This window comes from Quercus robur, chromosome 6 (genome assembly GCF_932294415.1).
Source record: "Quercus robur chromosome 6, dhQueRobu3.1, whole genome shotgun sequence".
Classification (NCBI taxonomy): domain Eukaryota; kingdom Viridiplantae; phylum Streptophyta; class Magnoliopsida; order Fagales; family Fagaceae; genus Quercus; species Quercus robur.
The window spans coordinates 51221438-51239904 of NC_065539.1; the positions used below are offsets into that span (position 1 = coordinate 51221438).

Below are 18467 nucleotides of genomic sequence, written 5' to 3' on the forward strand. Positions count from 1 at the left end.
AGTGGCAGAGGTAGAATCGGACTATGGAGGGTTGTGGAGTGGAGTGTGGAGGTTGAGGTTGTCTAAGAGTGAGAGTGAGAGTGAAAAGTGTGAGCCGGGGGGTATGTAGGGTAAGGTTTCTAGAATTTGTCTTTTGTTTTTACTTTTTAGTTTAATTAGTTTAACTTAATTAGTTTAAGTTTAATTAGATACTTAATTAGTTTAAGTTTAATTAGATACTTAATTAGTTAGTTAGTTAATCACTTAATCTAATGGGTTAATGGCTTTTAAATAGCAAGAGGCTCAAACGTGTGGGTTTTAAAAAAACAAAAAAGGCTAGATGTTTACAAGCTGGAGGCCCAATGTTTGCAAGCCCCAACGTGTTTTATATTATATATATAATATATAATATATTATAATATAATTCGGTTTGGTTTCGGCTAGTTCGGTGCATACAAACTTGCCACCGAAACCGAAATTTTTGGTTTTTATGAAATGAAAACTGAAATCGAACAGCACCAAAACTGAATCAAAATGTTGGCAACAATTCGGCCAGTTTCGGCTGGTTTTTTCAGTTTCTTTGTTTTGTGCACACCTCCATTGGATTCCTCTATTAAAATGGTAATATTTTAGTGATTGGTTAGCTACATTAAATACAAAATCAAATCAAGAAAAGAAAATGGCACAGGAATAGTGTATGGAATATATATTATTTTATAAATCAAAGGAGGGATCATACATGCGATAATCAAAAGAACATAGGAACATGGTTCAAGAAAAATGTCATTGACAAATAACAATAGCCTCAGGAATAGTACAACAACAGAGAAGGTCCATTTGACTCATTACTTCCATCCAATTCAGTCATTCTACAAAACAGACAATTACATTAATTAATTAACGCAACAAGCGTATGACTAACATGAACAAACAACAATTGCAATATATGAATCAAATAAAATGACCTAACATACCTGGTTCATTTTTCTTCTTAGATTTAAGAAATGTGTCTCTAATTGCATTCATTTCATTGACTACAACATTTGTAGGCATCCGCTCGTCTGGTGATGCTTTAGAACATGACAATCCAATTTGGAATACAGATATCAAGCATTCTTTTATTCTACTACTAACATTGACACGGGGATCTTCTTCAATTATTGTTATTTCTTCTATGTCATCATAGATATCTTCTTCATCCTCCACAAAGAACATTGATGGGTCAACTATATTCATGACATGTTCTGGCAAAGTCATTGTAGTGAACTTGTGAATGCTCAGACCATCTTTGAACATTTCATCAATTGGTCTTTTTCCAATGAACATTTCCAGCAAGAGTATCCCATAGCTATAAATGTCTCCTAATGTTGAAACTTGGCCACCCATCCCGTACTCTAGAATTCATCAATCATATTCAGTAACAAATAGTACTCTTACGAGCTTAAAATTTAACCACTAATGTATTATGCATTCGTAGCACATATAGCCCTTCATACAATTTTGTGAATATGTGGCTTTTTAGGAAAGAGAAAAAGTTTTTTGCTTTTTTTCAAGTGGCCAGTGGTGTCAAGCATTTTTGCCCGCTTAAAAAGTGGTGACAAAAGCATATAGTTACTTTTTGAAAGAATCCCAACTTTAGTTTAATATCAATGCAAATTCTTATACTAGATATGGATTGTATCTAGTCAAAAATTACCTGGAGGAATGTATCCAATGGAACCTTTAAGCCCAACTGACAAGGTTTGAGATTTGGAGGGATTGTTTGATGCTTCAAAGAGGAAATTTGCCAATCCAAAATCACCAACATGGGCTACCATATCTTCATCAAGGAGTATATTGCTTGGCTTTAGATCACAATGAACAATTGGTGTTTCGCAATGGTGATGAAGATATTCTAATGCATAAGCAACATCTACAGCTATGTTTAGTCTCTGAATAAATCTCAATCTCTTGCTCTGATGTTGCACATCATTTTTAGGATGCAACCATTGGTCCAGACTACCATTGCACATGAACTCAAAAATAAGACTTTTAAAGTCATTTCCTTCATGATCAATGCTTGAGCAAGCAGAGATAACCTTGAGGAGATTGCGATGACGTATACTTCTCAAAGCATTGCATTCGTTAATGAAACTCTTAGAAGCTCCTTTCTGTTGAAGGTTTAATACTTTAACTGCAACAATTGCTCCATTTTTGGAAAGAACTCCTTTGTATACTGAGCCAAAGCTACCCGAACCAATCAAATGGTTCTCAGAAAACCCATTTGTTGATTTTAGGAGTTCTGCATAAGAGACAAGTAATTTCCTATCTTCAATGGAAGATGTAGTTAATGCTCTCTCTCTTGATTTTTTCATAGTAAAACATGTAGGGAAAAAATACAATAGAATAAGTACAAATATGACCATGCTAGTGATAGGAATTACTATTTTGAGTGCAAGAAGCTTCTTAGATGAATGATGATTTTTCCTGGTGCATGTAGGTAAATGTAATTCTTGGACACCACCACAAAGCTTATTATTTCCAAAGATTGAAATCTCGCTTGCATTTGCAAAAATCCCTTCACTTGGCACTTCGCCCTCCAAATCATTATATGAAATATTGAGATGCTTGAGTGATACAAGCTTACCGAGAAATTTAGGAATATTCCCAGAGAAATTATTCTGTGAAAGATCTATTTGTTCTAAACCTCTTAACGTCTTCAAAGATTGAGGTATTGCACCTTGAAATGAATTACCCTCCAAATACAAGTGTTCCAAACTAAGACAAGTCTCAAGGGTGGTGGGAATTTCGCCTGATAATCTATTATTTGAGAGATCTAACCAGGAAAGATGTATTAAGTTGCCTACTTCAAACGGCAGTGCACCTATCAAGAAATTGTGAGACATGTCTAAAGAAATTGAAAGGGACGAAAGATCAATAACTTGTTTTGGAATGGTGCCAGTGAAATTGTTACTAGAAATGTTTAGGTAAAGCAAATTTTGGCAGTTTCCTAGGCTTAGGGGTATATTTCCCTCAAATCTGTTCTTCGCCATAGAGAGCATTATCATTGCAGTAAAGTTACCAAAAGAGGAAGGGATTGGCCCAGAAAATTTATTATCATTCAAATATAATTCCTTTAGCTTTTGAAGCTTCCCAAGAACATCAGGAAGAGTACCTCCCAAATAGTTATCACTTAGTGCTAGTGATTCTAAGTTAACAAGGTTCCCGATTCCAATAGGAATGTCACCTCGGATCATATTCACATCAAAATAAAGATATTGTAGCTGGGTGGAAAGGTTGGCTATGGAGTTGGGCAAAACTCCTCCAAAATAATTATAACTGAGAACCAAGATCTTCAAACTAGTACAATTAGCCAAGAAACTGAGAAAATTCAGGTCACCATCTTTCCCATATCCAAGTCTATTGCTACCTAAAGCAAGTGCAACCAAGCCTTGCAATATTGCTAGATTATGAGGGATTGTCCCAATTAGACCATTTCCGCTAATGGAAAGACCCTGAAGATGAGAAGCATTTGACAATGACGCAGGAATAGGTCCCGTGAAATTGTTAAGACCGCAGTAAAATATTTGAAGGTTAGGAAGAGTAAGACCAATATCTGGTGGAAGGCTTCCATGTAGTCGGTTTTGAGCAACAGAGAAATAGTATATGGAAGATATATTGTAAATCGGAGGAGGGATGGTACCAGACAGATAATTCACAGAAAGCTGAAAAAATTCCAAGCCTGTTAGACGGCCAAGTTCATTAGGTATGCTTCCTTGAAAATTGTTCCTGCAAAGACTAAGAACATACAAAGAGGAAAAGTTTCCAATCCAAGCTGGGATATGTCCTATCAGGTTGTTCACATCAAGTCCTAGAAACTCCAACTTTGACAATGAGCTAAGGTGGTCTGGAATTTTCCCAATAAGATTGTTGTAAGTAACAGCAAGCTCTCTAAGTTGTGTACAATAACTTAGATTAGCTGGAACTTTACCACCAAAGGAATTCGACCACAAAATGAGACGCTGCAGGCGTAGTAGACGTCCCACTTCTTGAGGAATTTCACCGTAGAAGCTATTGTTTCGTAGGTCGATTCTTGTGAGGTAAGTAAGATTTCCTATAGAGGGTGGTATGGAGCCAGACAATTTCTTAGTTGTCAAATTCAAAACCATGACTCGTTTACTGGAGGGGCCACATGTAACACCTAACCAGTTGCAAAAATGTATGGAGTCATTCCATGAGCTCATGATCTGAAGTGGGTCTTGAGTTATCCGATTCTTGAAGTCAAGTAATGCCAGGCGATCAGTCTCATTTGCAATAGCTGGAACTGTTGCAGATTTCAAACATGAGCTCATGCACATTAGAAGAATCCCATGAAAGAATATTAACAAAACCCACTCGTAACTCAGACTAGAGTGCATCATTCTGTTGGGGTTGCAAGTTTGTCTATCTGATAATAGCGTTTGCTTTCTGTGGAATACAAAAAATTCAATTAAAGTTAATAAAAATATATATTAGTAGGACACAACTATAACTTTTTTTTTTTTTTTTTGGGTGGGGGATAAGAGACATAGGTATAGCTTGTTAAGAGAGAAAAACAAGTAAATACCCTCCAACGGTGCCGTTTAATCAAGCAAATGAGAAGGAAGGCTTGAAATGGTGTCATTTCAATTATGAGTCATTAAGCAAAACACGCGAGAGACATGTACATCAATACGAAGTAGTTTTAATCAAAGATTCGGACTCACTGTTCCAGCGGCCAACTAGGTTAGTTTTTTTTTTTAAAGCTCAAAAAACAAGTTAATTAGTGATTAGTGCCAGTTGAAGTTAGTTGTAACCAACTTGTAATTCTGTTATTACCGTGCAATGGTTAGATTAGTGACATTAGTTTGTTAGTTATAGTTTCTTTGCCTCTCTATACTTGCTATATTTTGAATATAAGAAGTGTTACGTCCTTAACATTTTCACAATACTTTCACAACAAATTATAAGTGGTTATTTGTTATTGGTTTTAATTTCAACCATCTACTAAAATTACTTTTTTGCCCCACCGATAACAACCTAACACTTATGATTTCTAGTGAAAGTGTTGTGGACACAACATTTCTCTTTGTGTATATATATATATATAGCAATAGAACCTCTTTGATGTTTTTATCCTAATTCTTTCTCTTCTTTGAATAAAAATCTCAATTTCTATTGAAAAATTTCAACTTGTAACCCTCTATTTTAAGGATTTGTGTTAGGTCTAGTGGATTCAATACACTAGACCCGTTGAGTTGATGAAATGTTACCAAAAGTAGACCATCCCAGTGGGTCAGTGTAACTGGACAATGGATCCAAACTTTACTCCTATTTTAATGTTATCTTTAATTCCAAACTACTACATTATAATTCTATATCTTATGAAGTATACAAAAGTATGAGTATGACAATGACATTTCTTACTGAATAAATTGTTTATCTTGACAAGTTTGTAAATATCTACCAAATCAAAATATAGATATATAAAAATGTTTTGCAAACAAAACACAAAATATCATATCATGAATTTTTGCCCAACAATGAATAACTGTACCAATTAAGAAAACAACTTGCTTTTAATAACCTATTAAGATTACTTTTTCCATAGAAATTGCAAAGTTTTCCACTCAAATAAAGTATCAGCTAAGTTATTAAAAAAAGAAAAGAAAGGAATTTCCATTAAAAATTTAATGAGATTTAATTATGAATTATGAATTATGAATTTGAATTTGATATTGCTTTTGATTAAAAGTTTAAAACTAATCAATGTGCCACACGATACCCATGTACACTATTAGTATGTTTTGAAATTTCAGAATCATTGACAATGGAGATAACTTAGATTCAGAACTCTGCATTTAATTTCTTAGCAGATAGAGTCATTTTTATTTTTATTTTTTGTTTTTCATTGTTATCTATAAATATCTCTATGGGTATCTATATTCGAACTATCAAGTTCAAATAGTATGAGATAGTGTCGATCCTCCAAAATCAAGTTTGATAATCAAGACCAAAAGGATTGGTAACTCTATGGGAGTCTAGGGGTCATGAAACATCGAGAAATTAAATCGGAAGATAGCTAGTATCGAAAATCGAATGAAATGGATCAGTAATATTTTAGAGTATAGCTCTATTAAGTGTGAAATTTTTAGTACTGCCAACAAACATTTTCAAGTAGATATGTATTATAAAGAAAAAGGAGGGATCACACTTACCAGACAGACAATATTGGCTTAGACAAGTTGAAGAAGTTACAAGTCCCACTCGAAACTCATTCTGTTGTGTTGGAGTAGCAAGTTTGAAGGGAAGGATAAAATCTGATGCCAAAGTTTGCTTTTTGTGGAATACAAAAAATTCAATTAGAGTTAATAGAAATATATGTTAGTAGGACACAGCTTTTTGTGGAAATGCAAAACAAGAGTGAACATCACATCACATGAGCGTAAATAAGAATGACCATTTTCACAATGAACTGACTATTAATTTTGCTAATTGCAAAAACAAGTCCTGTACTGTGACTTTGTCACTTTGATAAGTCAATTGAAAATTTCTGTGGAACGAATTGACAGTAGAATTTTTTTTTTCCCTTTAACTTAAGCAGTTAACAATTATGTTTGATTCATCGTGTATAAAACTAGTATTGGTTTAAATCAAATATTTTGGATCAGATAATTTTCCACCGTGTTTGACACTCTCCAATAATTATTATTATTATTATTTTGCTAAATGTGATTAGGCTCAAATTAATATGCTTTATTATTTTTTTGGATCATTTAAATACACCAAGTTAAATCTTGGTTGATTTAATAATTATAAGCCTAATTATTGTTTCTCAAATAAACTATATATTATATAAGTTTATAAAAAACCGTTTTTCAACACAAATTATGCATCTAAATGAATTTATTTTTAGTAGGATTTATTCATGTTGTTCCCTTTTTCCCTTTAAAAAAATTAAAAATGTTTTATTTTTAATTTTTAAATATTAGCAGTTTTATTTCTACTTATTCATGTAAAGTGTGCATTGGATTGTGTATTTGTTTGTAACATTAATTAATATATTTTTGCTAATTATTAGTATAATTTTTTATTCACATCGAATTTTTCATTAAGCGAGAATAATACTAGTATACAATAATATTTTAATAATATTTTAGACATTAGCTGTGGGAAAGCAAATCAAGAAAGACGACAATGGAAAGAAAATGATCCAAGAACTTGGCACCAATAGATAAGTTTGGAAGGTTGTGGTATTTGTAAACCACGTGAACTTGAGAAAGACTCCTAAATCAACATGTCATTGATCAAAATGCTGTCCTAGTTCAATAAGAATTGTGAGGACTTTGGGTTCAAGAAATAGGCAACAATATCTAAGGATTTCTCGCTAAATGCTGGAGTCTCACATGCAAATGACTGTGTCTTCAAATCAAATATTTTGGATCAGATAATTTTCCAATGTAGAGCTTGTATTAACTGTTGCTGTTTTTCCTATGATTGAATGAAAGTTTTGATTTAAAAAAAGAAAGCTATTACTGGGGACAAATTCACTATTATGGTCATAGCCAAATTGTTGTTAAGATTTCATCTGGATTTAACCGCACTCGTTTAGTTCAATTGGATGTTACAATGGTAAGTTTCACTAATTTATGGCCAAACCCATTCAGCTCTGGCAACGCAGAAAATGGAAGAGATGTTACATATTTATTGGTCAATGGATAGAATAAAAGAACACTTAACGCCAGACTTATTTATTAATGGTAGCCAGAAAACTCTCTATGCGTAACAACTCGGTTAGTGAATATTTGGGGGTAAGTAAAAAAACATGAAGGGAAGCTTAATTTGGCGAAGAGGAGAGAAGGAAATGTTGAGAAGAGAGAAAATTACATGCCAGTATATTGTACATTTGTATGAATTGAGGATATTGAGTATCGTACGGTACATTGTTTTTAAACATTAGAGACATGATTTAAATCTAGGTAATTTTTACCCAAACCCAATTGGGCCCACTATCAGCTGTCATGTGAGGTATGGCTTAAATTGAAAAAAATATTCTTATATAGTTGATATATGTCTTTAAATAATCACACGGCATCAGTGTAAAAAATGTCTCATTTGCATTCTAAAAAAAACAAAAAAAAAAAAAAAAAAAAAAACAAAAACAAAAATTAAAGCAATTTTTGTCCATTTTAATATATAAATCTATTTTTTCTATTATACATAACCACTACAAACACCTATATTAGATTATTTACTTTACACTACATTTTATTAAAATATTTTTTTTTATCAATTTTTTATTACTCTCTCAAATGATCTCTCTCTCTCAACAATCCAAATTTATACAAGTTTACATGGATTGATGTGAGTGATTTTTGAAGTTGAACATGCAAAATTTACCCCTTCTACTATATTATATATATAGATTGATGTAAGTGCTCACAAACCATTTTGAAAATGAAAAAAACCAGTACTGTGACTTATTAGATAAGTTGGAAAATTCCTGTTAAAAGGAAATGAAAGTAGAATTTAGACGCCGCAGTCCTACTTTTGACTCTCATAGAAGTTATTTTCTAATTTTTTTTTCCCTTAGACTCCAGCAATTAATAATCGGGTTTAATTCACCGTCTCCTTCTTTGAATAGAAAAAAATTAAAGGGTCATGCTAACGAGTGCTTTTAAAGTAATAGTTAATAATCCATTTTAAAAAAGTTTTGACACAACTTTTATGGAAAATGAAAAAAACTATCAAAACATTATTTTTCTTTCCATAAAAACTTTCTTTAAATGAATTGTTAACTATACATTCGTTAGCATTTCCTTTAAATAAATATATAAAGACTGTGAAGTGCTAACGAGTGCCTTTAGGGCACTAGTTAAGAATCCATTTTAGGAAAGTTTTGACATCATTTTTATGGGAAATGAAAAAAGCTGTTAAAATATTATTATTTTTTTTCATTTTCCCATAAAAACTTTTTTTTACTAGATTTTTAACCAATGTCCTAAGAGCACTCGATAGCATTTCCCATAAAAACCAACTATCATAGCGTTTATATTTTAGAGACGGCCTTTTAAATTGGAAGATAGATATTATTGAATGCTCTAGAAATACATTAATATTTAAGAGATCAGCTCTATTAAGTTAGGAAAGAAAATCGAGAAGAACAGTCGAGGGACAGGTCCTCTGAAACTTTTAAGGAAGATTTATTAAAATTGTTGGTGCAAACGTATTTAATTAAATAATATTAAAATGCTCCAACATAAATCAATGGAGGGATCATACATACCGGACAGACAATATTGCCATAGACTAGTTGAAGAAGTTAGAAATCCCAAGATTGGTGATGGCCACGCTTGCTAACTAGGACTAGGAGAGCTTCCTTTGTGAATTTTCTAGGAGAAGCTAAAGAACGTTACGATTTATAAAGAGGAAAAAGTATAGTACCAAAGCTGGGATAGCTAGTTCTGTAAGGTTGACTAGTTCAAGACTCAGGTGCACCAACTGAGTTGGATGGAATTGAAAGTCAAATTAGGATTGTTGGAACGTTGCCCTCAAAGGAATTAGAAATCAAATTTAGATGCTGTAATTAATATTGCAGCAGATATCCATTTCTTGAGGAATTCCTTCCATAGAGAAAGATGTTAATTCCATCGACTTATTGTGTTAATAGCATGGTTTTAATTTCATCTCTTGTCATCACTTCAATTTACTTGCATTCAACATTTAAAGAGGCCAAACTTAATAAAATTGATTTCTGCTCAAACATCTTGTTTTGGATTTCTAGGGTTTTGTGAGGAATATTATGCTATATTAATGGGAAAATCATTGCTGATAAATACATAAAATAAATTGGCAAGTTGGTCAATATCTCTCTGGGTATCTATATTCGAACCCTTAAGTTCGAATACTATGTGAGAGTGGATCCTCCAAAATAAAGTTTGATAATAAAGACCCAAAGGATTGGTAACTCTAGGGGAGTCTAGAGGCTGTGAAACATTGAGCAATTAAATCGGAAGATAGCTAGTATCAAATGAAATGGATCAGTAATATATTAGAGTGTAGCTCTATTAAGGGTGAAATTTTTTAATACTGGCAACAAACATTTTCAAGTAAATATATATTATAAAGCAAAAGGAGAGGATCATACGTACCGTATAGACAGTCCTGGCATAGACTAGTTGAAGAAGTTACAAGTCCCAACAGTGACGATGACCATGTTTACTAAGTATGACTAGGAGAGCTTCCTTGTGAATTGTTGAGGAGATCAGCTAAACAACCTTACAATTTATAAAGAAGAAAGAGGATAGTATCAAAGCACTATAGTTCCCGTAAGGTTGTCTCCACCAACTGAGTTGATGCGGAATTTAAAGTCAAATTAGAATTGATAGAAAGTAATTAGTTGAAGTAAAATTTCTAGATGCTGTATGTGCGGTAAGCTGTAGTTGTGTAAGTGCAGTAGGCGACAACCCATTTCTTGAGGAATAATTCTCATAAGGAAATTTATTTATTTATTTATTTATTTTTGAAAATTATAAAAGATATTAGTTCACAGATTTATTTACAGCGAATTAGCGATCTATTGCATTAAGGCAACGGTTGGCATATTTTGGATTGAGATTTAGTGCAATTAACCCCACCTCTCATAACAGTTTTTTTTACTATTCTTACTTTTTTTTTTTTTTTTAATTTAATGATTGAGATTTCAAGTTACTTTTTGTATTTGTAAATCTTAGTCATCCATAGTAATTGCATCAACTGCAATACCTACTTGATTTCAATCCGTAAACTGTTGGTCTCAAGTCCAAAAAAAAAAAAAAAAGAAGAAGAAGAAGGAATGCTATAAATTAATGGATGACATAAAATTTAGTCACGTTATTATAAAAGAATTATTTAGAAATACAAGTTGGGGCAATGTAGACACTCCATTTAATTATGATTTCATGACCATGAAATTAAAATCTCATTCTTGAACAAAATTGTACCCGAGGGCTAAATTAAGAACATTATTTATTTATTTATTTTGAGAGAGAGAGAGGGAAAAAAAAGAAAAAAAAGAGAACATTTACAATTTAGAGAAAAGAAAAGTGTGGTATCAAAGCTGGGATATTTCCTATAACTTCAAGACCCAAGTACACGGTACACCAACTAAGTTGGATTGGAATCGAAATCAAATTAGAATTGTTAATTTTTTAGAAAGAAAGTGGAAGTCAAATTCAGGTGCTTCAAAAGTGTGTTAGGCGATAACTCATTTCTTGAGGAATGATTTCTTTCGGGGAAGTGGGTTTGGCTGGGTTTGTGGTTTTTTTATTTATTTACTTATTTTTTAATCACAAAAGAGGTTAGTGGAAGTCAAATTCAGGTGCTTCAAAAGTGTGTTAGGCGATAACTCATTTCTTGAGGAATGATTTCTTTCGGGGAAGTGGGTTTGGCTTGGTTTGTGGTTTTTTTATTTATTTACTTATTTTTTAATCACAAAAGAGGTTAGTTCACAGGTTAATTACAACAGCCTATTGATAGCTTACATAAATCTAGTCACTTCACTATAAATGAATCTTTTTTTTAATACAAGTTGAGGTGTTATAGTCTTGTAGACACTCCATTTCACAACCATGAAATTTCCCATTTATGAACAAAATTGTCATTTTACATATTTAGAAAATTCCAAAGTTTTTTTTTAATTATTTATTTATTATTATTACTAAAGAAGGTAGGAAAATTCCATAGTTAACATATGACTAAAATTCATAACATAATAGTTCATCATGAAATTTGAAGGTATGATGGTCTTTTCTCCAATTGAAAATCAAGGTTTTTTTTTTATTTTTTTACGGAGAAACTCAAGGTTTTGATAGAGAATTCCAACCAATATTTTATAATGACTCTAGGATGGTCTCAAGATATGCGTGCATTCAGGGACGGATTCAAGTGGGGGCCCAAGATTCAAAACCCAACCAACGCCACGGGACTTGAGAGAGCCACGATGGACTTGAGAGACCCACAAACTCATCAACCCACCCTAAACTTGAGAGACCCACAACCCACAACCCACACCGGACTTGAGAGAGCCATGACCCACGAACCGTGATGGAGCCATGATCCACAAAGAAGATGAGAAGAACAACTAGGTTTGGTTAGGTGGCTTGCGATGGCCTATGACGGTGGCTTGTGGTGGACCCTATGACAGTGGGTCTAGCCATGGTGGCTTGGTGATGGCATTCATGTCCACCATGGTTTTGGGTCTGAAAAGGAGAGAGCAAACGAGAGAGAAGACGACAAGAGAGGGAAATGAAATAATGAGAAACGAAGAGAGAGAAGAATCAATCAGATAATAAAATAATAATCTAGGATGGTACTGTAGCAACATTATAAAATTTTTTACAATTGGCACAATTTGGCAGTCCGACTGGAGCATCTTTTTTAAGGGTTTGATGGTAAAATATATCAACAGATAGGATATACAAGGCTGGCTGCGAATGCTCTTATATACCCAAAACAAAAACTATCCAACCAAATTATCCCAACCTAAATCATATTTAAGACCCTAATTTTTTTATTAAAAAAAAATTACCCGTAGGGGTTTTGGTGTCTTAATAGTAGTGGGAGGCTTGTATAACAGAGGTAGTGACCCCTTAGATTCCTTTTTCTCTCTCTTTCAAATGATTTATCAGTCTCAGGTCTTTTATTTTGATAATATATAGTGAAACAATGTGTTTTATTTAACAATCCACAATATTTTTGTGTCTCTCTATCTCTCTTCAGTGCCTTATCTGGTTAGTTATTACTATTAGTCCTTAATTATTATTATTATTATTATTAATACTAAAACAGTGGGTATGCTAAAAGATATGAAGAATAGAAGAGAAATATGTGGTGTAAGCTTAGTCAATTAATGAAATATTCTCTCTACTTATATACCTTGAACAAAAGCTATCTAACCAAATTACCTAAAACTAAATCATATTTAAGCCCTTAATTTAAAAAGAAAAAAAAAATTACCCATATGAGTTTCAGTGTCTTGATGGTGGTGGAAGGCCAGTGTAGGGTCACGATTTGCTTAACGGCCCAAGATTGACGTTGGGCTCATATGCAAAGGGCCCCAACAATATGATTTGTAGAGAGTGGGCTTGAAAAGTATGACCTTGGGCACAGGTGGACGGCTTGGTCGTGGCGTTTATTGAAGTTTTTGTACGGGCGGGTCTGGCTTTACTAGCTCGACCCTCTCCCCCCGGGTTGTAGTAGTCTCCCCCCCTTTTATACTCATGTTTGTTTTCCTCTTTAGAGTCTACGTGTAAGTTTCACTTTTCTAGGGTGCAAACCTGTCTTGTTGACCCATACCTAGTATGGTTTGGGGTCGTTGGGAAAGTTAAAGGGTATGGTTTAAGGCATGGACTTGTCAGATACAGGGCTTGGTATTATGATGTTGGCAGCTTTTTCCCTTACCCTGCCCCTGAACTCAGTTTCCCCCTTTCTTCAGGCATTTCGTGAGGTGCCGAGCAGGAGGTCGTCCTCGGCAACGGCTTTCCTCGGCTTGGGCCCTAGGCCCTGGGCCCCCATGTAGAGTGGGATTGGGCCGCGAATTCACTAGCCCCACAATAACCCCTCAAAATCCTGCTGCCCGACTTTTAGTTGGGGATGAGGATTTTGATAATATTGGGCCCGCATCACGACTCACTCAGATTATGTACTTTTTGATGTTTGGGCTTTTTCATTTGCATAGGAGATGCACTGGATTAAGAGGCATTCCTTTAGTCTTTAGTCACGCGGTGCCCTTTGACGTTCCAGTGTTCGAGACGCGCCTTCACGAGAATCTTTTAACTTTATGGTTGCAGGTGGCATTGGAAATTGGACCGAAACCATTTTGTCTGTAGCGTTCCTTGGAACTCTGCGTGAATTAAATGCCACCTCCTGGTCTTTTAAATAAATAGGATAAGAGGTTGCTCTACTTACACATAAATCCTTCAATTTCCTCCCAAACCATAATCCTTCAGCCATAATCACAGCCTCCTTATCCGGTGTTATCCTCCCTTAGTGTAATATGCTTGAGGCGCGGGTTGGGGTGAAGGAACTCCATCCGCCACAGAGGCACCGGGTCCTTCCGAGACTCAAGGTAGCATGGTCTGGGCAAGGGAGGCACAGATTCAAGAAAATATTCCGTCTTGACAAAGGGGAAATGGTGTTTCTCCTTCTTTTAGTCAAAATCCGAAGCAGGTACTGGTCACACCAGATTCTTGGTGCATCAGAAGTAGAGTTTTCCGCCATCAGCGCCGTCTGCTTTATCGCAGACGTGGTTACGTGAAGGCCCATCAACTTCCGGCTCTCTGCACCTTTTCTTCAACGGTGCTGGCCTCAAGTTGGGTTCCTTGCACCTTTTCTTCAGCTCCGCTAGCTCGAAGTTAGGCTCTCTACGCCTTTTCTTCAACGGTGCAGGCCCCACGTTGGGTTCTTTGGCTGCCTGAGTTATAGGCATGTAAAAGTGTTGAGGAATGGTATTCCTTGAACAACAGCAGCCAACCTCTCCTCTGTGTTACTTCCTCGGCTTTCTCTTTATTTTCTTGTATTTTCCTTTTCGCTTATGTAGTTAGCTCCAATATAAGCTTATTTCAGCTTTTCATTGTACGCTGTACTATTTCTTTGTCTTAATAAAAGTGGAATTTATTTACTTGTTTTGGATATTTTTCTCTTTCCTTTCCTTCTTTTCTTTTTTTTGCAACAACTACTTTATGAATGGGTGTGCTCTGGGTGTGTTTTTCTTCAATGATATTTAGAGTAGGAAACCTTGAAACATAATCCGACTAATTCTAATTTACCGACATTACCAGGCATAATAACGATAATTCATAGTAAATTAAACTCAGGAAACTAACCAAGATAACAGCCGAATATTCCGTAATACACGCGAGGAGATCGTCCGAGAACGATAAACTCTAAATAATTCATCCGAGAGGATGGGCGAGCAGTGAGGGACTTCGGTTGTGTTTTGGCAACATGTTGATCTATATTGCATCAATCCCTTTGGTACTGAGGGCTCGAGAGCAGACTTGGGAATCCATGCAGTTTAGGGATTAACCCAATTGTTAATGGGGAGCCATCCTCGGACAGATTTTAAGGTCCATGTAACGTAGTTTTCTTTTGAGTACTTGGTTTCCCCAAAGGCTTGAGTCCGAGGACCATGCAAGGCCCTGGTTCTGTCCAAAACTTGTAGTTTTCCTTTAAGTAGTTGGTTTCCCCAGAGGCTTGGGTCCGAGGACCATGCAAGGCCTTGGTTCTGTCCAAAACTTGTAGTTTTCCTTTAAGTAGTTGGTTTCTCCAGAGGCTTGGGTCCGAGGACCATGCAAGGCCTTGGTTCTGTCCAAAACTTGTAGTTTTCCTTTAAGTAGTTGGTTTCCCCAGAGGCTTGGGTCCGAAGACCATGCAAGGCCTTGGTTCTGTCCAAAACTTGTAGTTTTCCTTTAAGTAGTTGGTTTTCCCAGAGGCTTGGGTCCGAGGACCATGCAAGGCCTTGGTTCTGTCCAAAACTTGTAGTTTTCCTTTAAGTAGTTGGTTTCCCCAGAGGCTTGGGTCCGAGGACCATGCAAGGCCTTGGTTCTGTCCAAAACTTGTAGTTTTCCTTTAAGTAGTTGGTTTCCCCAGAAGCTTGGGTCCGAGGACCATGTAAGGCCTTGGTTCTGTCCAAAACTTGTAGTTTTCCTTTAAGTAGTTGGTTTCCTCAGAGGCTTGGGTCTGAGGACCATGCAAGGCCTTGGTTCTGTCCAAAACTTGTAGTTTTCCTTTAAGTAGTTGGTTTCCCCAGAGGCTTGGGTCCGAGGACCATGCAAGGCCTTAGTTCTGTCCAAAACTTGTAGTTTTCCTTTAAGTAGTTGGTTTCTCCAGAGGCTTGGGTCCGAGGACCATGCAAGGCCTTGGTTATGTCCAAAACTTGTAGTTTTCCTTTAAGTAGTTGGTTTCCTCAGAGGCTTGGGTCCGAGGACCATGCAAGGCCTTGGTTCTGTCCAAAACTTGTAGTTTTCCTTTAAGTAGTTGGTTTCCCCAGAGGCTTGGGTCCGAGGACCATGCAAGGCCTTGATTCTGTCCAAAACTTGTAGTTTTCCTTTAAGTAGTTGGTTTCCCCAGAGGCTTGGGTCCGAGGACCATGCAAGGCCTTGGTTCTGTCCAAAACTTGTAGTTTTCCTTTAAGTAGTTGGTTTCTCCAGAGGCTTGGGTCCGAGGACCATGCAAGGCCTTGGTTCTGTCCAAAACTTGTAGTTTTCCTTTAAGTAGTTGGTTTCCCCAGAGGCTTGGGTCCGAGGACCATGCAAGGCCTTGGTTCTGTCCAAAACTTGTAGTTTTCCTTTAAGTAGTTGGTTTCTCCAGAGGCTTGGGTCCGAGGACCATGCAAGGCCTTGGTTCTGTCCAAAACTTGTAGTTTTCCTTTAAGTAGTTGGTTTCCCCAGAGGCTTGGGTCCGAAGACCATGCAAGGCCTTGGTTCTGTCCAAAACTTGTAGTTTTCCTTTAAGTAGTTGGTTTCCCCAGAGGCTTGGGTCCGAGGACCATGCAAGGCCTTGGTTCTGTCCAAAACTTGTAGTTTTCCTTTAAGTAGTTGGTTTCCCCAGAGGCTTGGGTCCCAGGACCATGCAAGGCCTTGGTTCTGTCCAAAACTTGTAGTTTTCCTTTAAGTAGTTGGTTTCCCCAGAGGCTTGGGTCCGAGGACCATGTAAGGCCTTGGTTCTGTCCAAAACTTGTAGTTTTCCTTTAAGTAGTTGGTTTCCTCAGAGGCTTGGGTCTGAGGACCATGCAAGGCCTTGGTTCTGTCCAAAACTTGTAGTTTTCCTTTAAGTAGTTGGTTTCCCCAGAGGCTTGGGTCCGAGGACCATGCAAGGCCTTAGTTCTGTCCAAAACTTGTAGTTTTCCTTTAAGTAGTTGGTTTCCCCAGAGGCTTGGGTCCGAGGACCATGCAAGGCCTTGGTTCTGTCCAAAACTTGTAGTTTTCCTTTAAGTAGTTGGTTTCCTCAGAGGCTTGGGTCCGAGGACCATGCAAGGCCTTGGTTCTGTCCAAAACTTGTAGTTTTCCTTTAAGTAGTTGGTTTCCCCAGAGGCTTGGGTCCGAGGACCATGCAAGGCCTTGGTTCTGTCCAAAACTTGTAGTTTTCCTTTAAGTAGTTGGTTTCCCCAGAGGCTTGGGTCCGAAGACCATGCAAGGCCTTGGTTCTGTCCAAAACTTGTAGTTTTCCTTTAAGTAGTTGGTTTCCCCAGAGGCTTGGGTCCGAGGATCATGCAAGGCCTTGGTTCTGTCCAAAACTTGTAGTTTTCCTTTAAGTAGTTGGTTTCTCCAGAGGCTTGGGTCCGAGGACCATGCAAGGTCTTGGTTCTGTCCAAAACTTGTAGTTTTCCTTTAAGTAGTTGGTTTCCCCAGAGGCTTGGGTCCGAGGACCATGCAAGGCCTTGGTTCTGTCCAAAACTTGTAGTTTTCCTTTAAGTAGTTGGTTTCTCCAGAGGCTTGGGTCCGAGGACCATGCAAGACCTTGGTTCTGTCCAAAACTTGTAGTTTTCCTTTAAGTAGTTGGTTTCCCCAGAGGCTTGGGTCCGAGGACCATGCAAAGCCTTGGTTCTGTCCAAAACTTGTAGTTTTTTTTTTTTTTTTTTACTTATCTATTGATTTAATTTCCAAAGGTTAGCCCTTTGACCCAGGTGGGTAGGGGTTAACTTAATGTTGGAAGCCCCTAAAATTGCCCGTGCCCTTGGCACTGCTAGGCATAGCTCCTAGTGGGAACTTATGTTGGAACAACAACAACCTGTCGCTGATAATGAAGGCATCCTCATAGACCCTTGCTCGACAAAAGCTGAACTCCGTCGCCGCCAGAGCCAACGCGCAAGCCTTCCCACAGACGGCGCCAATTGTAGGGTCACGATTTGCTTAACGGCCCAAGATTGACGTTGGGCTCATATGCAAAGGGCCTCAACAATATGATTTGTAGAGAGTGGGCTTGAAAGGCATGACCTTGGGCACAGGTGGACGGCTTGGTCGTGGCGTTTATTGAAGTTCTTGTACGGGCGGGTCTGGCTTTACTAGCTCGACCCTCTCCCCTCGGGTTGTAGTAGTCTCCCCCCCTTTTATACTCATGTTTGTTTTCCTCTTTAGAGTCCACGTGTAAGTTTCACTTTTCTGGGGTGCAGACCTGTCCTGTTGACCCATACCCAGTATGGTTTGGGGTCGTTGGGAAAGTTAAAGGGTATGGTTTAAGTTATGGACTTGTCAGATACATGGCTTGGTATTATGATGTTGGCAGCTTTTTCCCTTACCCTGCCCCTGAACTCAGTTTCCCCCTTTCTTCAGGCATTTCGTGAGGTGCCGAGCAGGAGGTCGTCCTCGGCAACGGCTCTCCTCGGCTTGGGCCCTAGGCCCTGGGTCCCCATGTAGAGTGGGATTGGGCCGCGAATTCACTAGCCCCACAGCTAGTATAACAAAGATAATGGCCCCTCAAATTCCTTTTTCTTTCTCTTTCAAATGTTTTGT

General features: G+C 37.0%; 1 protein-coding gene across 2 annotated transcripts; it reads right to left on the reverse strand.

Moving 5' to 3' along the window:
• Positions 1-659: 659 nt before the first annotated feature.
• On the reverse strand, positions 660-10271 carry LOC126689343 (probable LRR receptor-like serine/threonine-protein kinase At3g47570). Of its 2 annotated transcripts, XM_050384510.1 has the most exons (5): positions 10128-10244; positions 6195-6312; positions 1676-4425; positions 954-1373; positions 660-848 (listed from the first exon to the last, which is right to left on the reverse strand). In XM_050384510.1, exons 3-5 carry the CDS (start codon positions 4377-4379, stop codon positions 844-846), a joined length of 3129 nt encoding a protein of 1042 aa, XP_050240467.1. In that variant the 5' UTR covers positions 4380-4425; positions 6195-6312; positions 10128-10244; the 3' UTR covers positions 660-843. The 2 variants fall into 2 exon arrangements, with proteins under 2 accessions (XP_050240467.1, XP_050240466.1); XM_050384509.1 differs by lacking the exon at positions 6195-6312 and having other exon boundaries at positions 10128-10271.
• Positions 10272-18467: the final 8196 nt, after the last annotated feature.

What these genes read in the sequence shown, in the direction of transcription:
- LOC126689343 (XM_050384509.1), bottom strand. Translation starts at nt 10,147, where the DNA reads ATGCCAGGACTGTCTATACG. An exon ending in ATGCCAGGACTGTCTATACG is followed by an intron (nt 4,426 to 10,127) that starts GTACGTATGATC and finishes TGTATTCCACAG; the next exon opens with AAAGCAAACGCTATTATCAG. An exon ending in CATTGGATACATTCCTCCAG is followed by an intron (nt 1,374 to 1,675) that starts GTAATTTTTGAC and finishes GATGAATTCTAG; the next exon opens with AGTACGGGATGGGTGGCCAA.